The sequence below is a fragment of the Telmatherina bonti genome (genome assembly GCF_933228915.1).
Source record: "Telmatherina bonti genome assembly, chromosome: 4".
NCBI lineage: Eukaryota > Metazoa > Chordata > Actinopteri > Atheriniformes > Telmatherinidae > Telmatherina > Telmatherina bonti.
The window spans coordinates 21,076,835-21,084,205 of NC_136622.1; the positions used below are offsets into that span (position 1 = coordinate 21,076,835).

General features: G+C 40.1%; 1 protein-coding gene across 1 annotated transcript; it reads left to right on the forward strand.

Annotated features, from left to right (window-relative positions):
• The first annotated feature begins 979 nt into the window (after positions 1-979).
• amigo1 (adhesion molecule with Ig-like domain 1) lies at positions 980-5,162 on the forward strand. Its single transcript, XM_079238814.1, has 2 exons — positions 980-1,074; positions 2,041-5,162. The coding sequence occupies exon 2, from the start codon at positions 2,146-2,148 to the stop codon at positions 3,682-3,684; it is 1,539 nt and encodes a 512-aa protein (XP_079094940.1). The 5' UTR covers positions 980-1,074; positions 2,041-2,145; the 3' UTR covers positions 3,685-5,162.
• Positions 5,163-7,371: the final 2,209 nt, after the last annotated feature.

Below are 7,371 nucleotides of genomic sequence, written 5' to 3' on the forward strand. Positions count from 1 at the left end.
CACTCTCAAAAAACTCAGGGAAATCTCTTTCAATCCTACTCCCTGAGAACTCGGGTGGAAGATGAAAGATTACCAGAGATTTACAACAACCAGAATTCAGATTTCACACATATTAACATTTACTCAAAAAACAATATGAATAAGGGTATGATTGAAGATGTATTGTTTGGCCAGTGGTAATGATGCAGAAGGAAAAGATAGATTGACAAATTTTTCTTGGTTGTGCAGAACATGTGCCATTCATATTACATGTTTGTGGGAAAGATACGTTTTCTAATGGAAAAATGGCATAATATAAAATAAGACATCAATACCTCAAATAGGCTATGATCATGACTGAAACAACATTGAAAATTAAATTATTATGACAAAGTGTGCTGTAGTGTGTGATATAATTTCCCTGGCCGACTCCAAATGGACTTGTCCATTTCCTCTCCCGGGGTTTTAGTGAGTCTTTGACGCGGTCACTTTCGGTAAACAGCGCCTTCTGGGTTTGAACGCACTGCCGCTGCCGAGAAACACGTCAACCACTGCAGCTGCAGCACTGCGCGGAGAGAGCTGTTGCAGGCCTGCGTGCAGCCACGGGAAGCTTGGCATCTACAGACTGCTCATTCCAAAGGGTCCCCATTGCTGATGATGAGACCCGACTTGACCCGGACCTGCCCAAACTGCGCCAGTAATCTGCAAAAAAAAATTTTTTTTAAAACAAAACAAAAACAAAAAACAAAACCGAATATTCGCTCGTCTGTGCGTCCCTGAAGCAATATGTTCAGTTGAAACCAGAGACAGCTGATTTAAGATGTGGTCGCATTATCGATGGTTGCCACTTAAATATTCTCAGCTCTTTACGTAATCTTATTTGTGCGTAATTTTGCACCGGGTATTGGATGTCTCTCGTGGACCAGGATTATTTTGACGAGGAGACTCTTCGGGGCTCTTCCTCCTCCCCGCATCATTTGTTGTCCTCCACGGCAGACACGGAAGCTCAGTCAGACTGGGGGGTTGTTGGTGTGCCGCAACATCGTAAACAAACGAGGAGCTGTTTCAAGGAAAGGTGCCGCATCCAGGGTGAAGGTAAGTGTTTTTCTCTCCATCTTTCCGCTCATGTGGTCGTTCATGTATTTAAGCCGAATGGTGCAATGCAACGCTTGCACAGCTCTTCCACAAACGAGCAAGGGCATTTCAGAACATGACACGATGTAAATATTTGCATCCTATTTGCTTGTGCGCTTTTTATTTATTTAGTTCTTTGTGTAAAACTGTGCAGCTGCGTTTGGGTTTGTCTCAGAAAGAGTAAGAGATGGCAAGGCAGAGAAGGCGAAACGACCAGTGTTAGAAAATCAATTCCATGTCTTCCAAGAGTGTGAATGCACATGGGTTAGCGTGACTACTGGGTTTGTGTGTATGCAAGTGTTTTAGAAACGCAAAGCGGCTGAGGAAAGTTGGTCCTGCATGCACGTGAGGAAGACACGAGCAGAGGAAGAAACTAAAGTGGGAAGTGTGAGGACATTTGCCGAAACACTTTATATGCTTGCTTTTGGTTTACGTTTGGCTGATTTAGCTGTTTCTGTTAATAAGAAAATAATTTAATCTACTTAAAATTATTTATTTTATGGAAAAGGATAATAAAGAAATAATAGCTGGAGAATGTTTTATGTCTGTTTCTAAACATTTCTTTTGCAAAGAACCATCAAATACAAACAGATTCAGCATCAGTCTGGTGTTGTGAGAGTTGCTATTCAGTGAGGGGAAGAAAAAACTGATATTGTTTTGATATGTTGATATGTGTGACACTACATTTTGTATAATAACCTGATCTCCTGATCTTCCTCTGAATGTTCGAAATCAAGATATTTCGTTGTAGTATTTTTATTTTAATATTTCCCTCTCCTCAGTTGCATAAATGTTTGTATATATATATATATATATATATATATATATATATATATATATATATATATATATATATATTTTTTTTTTTTTTTTTTTTTTTTTTTAAAAACACGCCTCTTTGATAACATCTTTCTGCTCTCTTTTTAGTCTTCAGTCAGCAATGTGCCTGGGATTCCTCCAGCTGTTTTTCCACATTTTTTTCTGAGAATGGGATTGTAATAAGCCTCTCTGGGATTTGGAACAACCGCTAGCATGTTGCAGTCTTCCACCAGAACAGGTGACAGCCTGTTGGAAACCTTACCTTACTGGAGTAAGTGTCAGAGATGGGCTCTGTTCCTTTCCCTCTACGTGGCTCTGCTCTGGTTTTCAGAGGCAGCAGGATCTACGCTAAACTGTAAAAAGACTTGCATCTGCGCCTCAAACATAGTGAGCTGCTCCAAAATGAATCTAACCACTGTTCCCACTAATCTGCCACATTACACTGCTGTGCTAGACCTCAGCTACAATGACATAGAACGGCTCCGGTCCGAGTGGACCTCAAAGAAGCTGCCGAATCTCCACAACCTCCTTCTCAGCCACAATAAACTACAATTCCTTTCTGTTGAGGCATTCATCAATGTGAAGCATCTGCGCTACTTGGATTTGTCCTCCAACAATCTGCAGATGCTGGATGAGTTTGTCTTTGAGCCTTTGGTCAACTTGGAGGTCCTCTTGCTATATAATAACCAAATTTCCCAGATTGACCGTACAGCCTTTACTAGCATGATCAACCTTCAAAAGCTGTACCTTAGCCAGAACCAAATATCCCGCTTCCCTGAGGAGCTGGTCAGGGAAAGGTCCCATCTGGAGAAACTCAGCCTGCTGGATGTGTCATCTAACAAGATCAAAGTGTTGCATTTTGAAAGGCTTCAGACTCTGCCTGCCTGGATTAAAAATGGCCTCTACTTCCACAATAACCCTCTTCTGTGTCACTGTGATCTCTACACCCTTCTAGCCCACTGGTACATTCGGAAGCTAAACTCCGTTCTGGACTTTAAAGATGACCACACGTGTGTTCTGCCAGGCCCACAAAAAACCGTAGTGCGCGTTTTCGATCTCAGTGGTGATAGCATGAACTGCAGCACATTCAAGGAGGCGGATGAAGAGGCTTTTCTGGAGCAAACACTGATCCTCAACTGTGATACCAAACATAAGAACATGGTAAAGGCCTGGGTGATGCCTGGTAATTTGTTGGTGGCGCCTGGAAGTAACCAGACAGCAAAAGTCTTGCCAGATGGCAGCCTGCAGATAAGTCCAGTGAGATTGGAAGATTCTGGGACCTACACATGCTTTGCTTCAAGTGAGGCTTTCAATGAAACTATCTATGTGGTGCTGAAGGTTCATAACTTTACCATGCATGGCGTCGGGGAGACTTTGAACACAGCTTATACTACCTTAATAGGCTGCCTGGCCAGTGTGGTGCTGGTGCTTATATACCTTTACCTGACACCATGCCGCTGTTTCTGCTGCCCTAACAAGAGCAAGACTCGAGGTGAGGACAGCATCCATTCCTCGATGCTCAGCGTCACTCCAACCCATGAGGACCCAGTGCTCAAGGCTGAGTTAAACAGGCACGTTGCATTCATAGACTCCAAGGATTTACAGGGCCAGAATGGCAAGCTCAACCCTAATGGGGATGAGGAGGATGATGAGCTGGATGCAGAGGCTGGTTCTCTTCTGAAGGGAAAGAGGAAGAAATCAGTAGCAGAGTCCATTAGCTCCGTCTTCTCAGACACTCCCATGGTGGTTTGAGATAACACTGGTAAAGATAATGGATGCCATATGACTGGCTGTGTATGGTACAAAATGAGCCATGATTTAGTTAATGTAAACTGTGACTTTGTAGGAGAAAATAATAGAAGGCATGTTCATCTATGGTTGCTGACAAGTGGAAAAAATTAACTCAAAGGGAGCTTAAAAGAAACTGTCTTGACGATAAGCAGGACTTTTCCAGCATTTTAATCTGTAGCAATTACTATTCATACTGTGAACGAATGGCAGTGGAAATGGAAAGAGGAAATTTAAGAGTCGTGTGGGAAAAGATGATATGTAGTTGATATCAGTACTCAGGAAGGCACATGAAGAATAACTGAAGTGTGGAAAATGATAAAATAAACAGGTTAAAAACAGATTTTGAGAAAGGTGATGGCTCACATTTAGTATATATTGAAACCATGGCATACTTATATTTAATAGGAAAAATTAGAATAGATTGCATCTTAACATTAGCGCATAGTTACATTTACCCTTCCTCTATTATCACTGGAACAGAAAATGATGTCACCATGCTATGATCGCGAATGGCATTCACCTTGAGTTATCTATTGTAAAACAGCATGACATAAAACCACTTAATGTGATATCCTTGCCTGATAAATATCACTGAGGTAAAAAAAAAAAATACTGATCCTCAGCTGCTAAACCTATAAAGAGGCCACAGGTAATTTCATCTTACATCATACACCATACTTAGTTAATATAGTTGATCCTTAGTCTCAGTCTTAGTCATGTGCAGCCATATATATAGTACAGAGCTGTTTCTTCCTTTACCACGTTAAAGGATCAATTTAGCTAGATTTCTGTTGGAAAGAAAATATTACCACCTTTCAGTATGAATTATTGATGTATTGAAATAGCTGCCATTTAGTTGCTGTACATCAACAGTTAAACCCAAAAGAAACTTTAGCGACCTTGCACAATTAAACACTTGGAACATCTCCAACATATACACATTACGTGCAGAGAAGTGTTTTGACTAATTATCAACATATTGTCTCAATTCTGTATACAAAAAGGTACCAGAGACCATACAAGGATGAATTTGCTCCTGGTTGTTGTCCACTGAGGTGCCACTTAGTTTAAAGTTTGTCTCTTAGTTATACCATCAGTTTATGTCTGTCTCAACACCTGGAGTGTTACATACCAAGCAGATGTTAAAGGCTCAGAAACTTAATTTATTTATTCTGTCTGGAAAATGTTCACATAAAAAAGTCAAATATGTCCTAGGTTGAAGTATGTGATCTTGTGCAGCGGATAGTTCCATAATGTGTAGCTCTTTTGTCCTGTGCTTGTTAGAATACAATGTACTTATATTGTATCTGCAGGTAAACATTGGAGCTAAACCTTAATGGCTTCTCCTTGAAATCAAGCTTATGAATAATACTGATGAGGCTGTCAATTACTGCCTTCAAAGACCTACTGTTAGCATTTGTAGCTGCTGACAGGAAATTTCCAACAACTTTGAGGGGCCAGAGATCTTTGAAAAGATCCCTTTGTCCCATCATTTATAAATAATTTTATGGTAAAATTAACATGCAAGACACCTGGCATGATGTGCATATTTTATAAACAACATCAGATCAGGAAGCTGCACCTTGAAGCAATTTCAACTTTGCAATGTACGTGTCACAATACAAGGTCATCCTGCCATAAATGCTAATTGCATCTTTTAATGGGAAGAAGCATCCCTCTGCTTTCCATGTTTTTGTCTTTGAGCTGGAGGGGATCGATGTGTTATGAGTCACAGTGACACAAAGGCTTTCTCCCTGGCTCCTTGTACACTGACAGCTTCAGTTCAACCCAGATGTGTTTGCTTTGTTTTTGTACCTCTGTCATTATGAAGCTGTCCTTTCTTAGGTTCAAAAGCAATCATTCAACTAGGCAATGACTGTGATGCCCTTTAAGTAGTCTGCAATTAAACGTCTGAAGCTTTCATTGAGCCTCAGCACTCCCAACTGAGTCATATGGTTGGAAAGTACTTTATGATCCAGGAATTGATGATGCTTTTGAGTTCCCGCTCATAAAAAGTTCTATGAGATACATTAGCATTGCAAATAGCATAGAATCACATCTTGCAGCTAAAAAATCAATTTATTTCTGGATGCAATGTTTTTACGTAAAATTGGTGGGATATTCACAGTTGCTGTGTGCACCGCAGCATATCCTGTGTGGGTGAGAAAAGGAAGTCACACTTGTCAGAGAGGTGGTGTGTGAATCATTTCACTCTGTCACATATTGGAATACCAGGTGGAGGAATAGACAGGAGCAAAAATACCAAGACACACATAATTAAAGCCACATTTAGCACTCTTGCAGGCTGATAGCATTTCAATCTGCAAAGCTTTTGAATTTGTTGCATTCTAAGGTTTGTTTTCATCCTCTACAGCGGAAATATATTTGCTCATATATTTGTTCCGTCAGATTTCTAGGCGTGGCCACCAAGGACAGCATGGGAGGCAAAGTGATAAACTCTTACGTGGATATTGCGGCCAATGAGTAGCACATTACCCTAACATTGTGGAGAAGAGTGTTTTTCTTGCAGGAGTATCTTATCAATCCAATTAAATCTGCTGGTGGTCTAGTCCTCTGTAGTGTTTCCTTAAATTACATCTTGCATTTCTGTATAGAGAATAACTAAGTGCTTTTGCTAAGGTCCTGACATAAGGGAAATGAGTGACTTTGTTCTCTCCCAAGCATATCTGCCTTCCTGTATATCTATATATACAAAATATATATACATATATGTATTGAGACTTCCGGTGTTCAGTATTTATTAGTTGTGTACTATGTTCTGTCAGTGTAATGACTATTCTTGTGTATTCTGATGTTCATGTTGCATTTTGTCTGCCGTTGTACTATTGTTACTTCAACATCCAAGTCTTATTATAAATGTTAAATTTCTAAGCAGGGTGGGCTTAGTTTTTTTTTTTTTTTTATTATTAAAAGAGGGTGCACTTACTGGGAAATGAAAAAACAGATGGTTTAAGGGAAAACATATTTTAACATTTATCAAAATCTGCATAAGAAAAGTGCCAGTTTTTAAATAACTCGGGAGGATGTATCCTAATGGGCAGTGAGTATTGTATGTAGCCATGTGTTATTATTGGTCAGTATTTGACTTTGCTCATGAAGCCATTGGCAATCGAAAACACAGTGCTTTACCAGGATGATGTTATGTCAGATGATGTAAGAAGCTGAGGGGAGGTGTGTTCTCCAAAAGAAACCAAGGGATATGGAAAAATTATCTGATCCCTCAATGAATTCCTGACATGTGATAGACTTGAAATGGTCTAATAGGCATAGGTAAATAGGACATTGTTAATCCTAATGACATTTATTGACTGCATTTTTAGCATTGCAATATTTGCTGTACCAGTAAAGATTTGCCCTTTTCTCATCAAGAAAGCACTCTCTCACTGCCCTGGCACACATCTAGCTATGAAGTAGCAATTAGGGAACAACCATGAGGTGGTGAGGCTAAGCGCTGGATGCTTTAACAGAGTGCTGTAAAGAGTATCCATTGGACAAGAAGGGGGCTTTAAACAGCACTGAAAGCACTTTGTTGATAGACCACAGCTTCAGAGAGGAGATGGTTGGTCACTGCCATAGGAGCTGAAAGCCCTCACAGCTTAAGAATAATAGCTTTGCATGATATGCTTG

Excerpts from the sequence above, each read along its gene's own strand:
- amigo1 (XM_079238814.1), top strand. The coding sequence starts at position 2,146 with ATGTTGCAGTCTTCCACCAGAACAGGTGACAGCCTGTTGGAAACCTTA.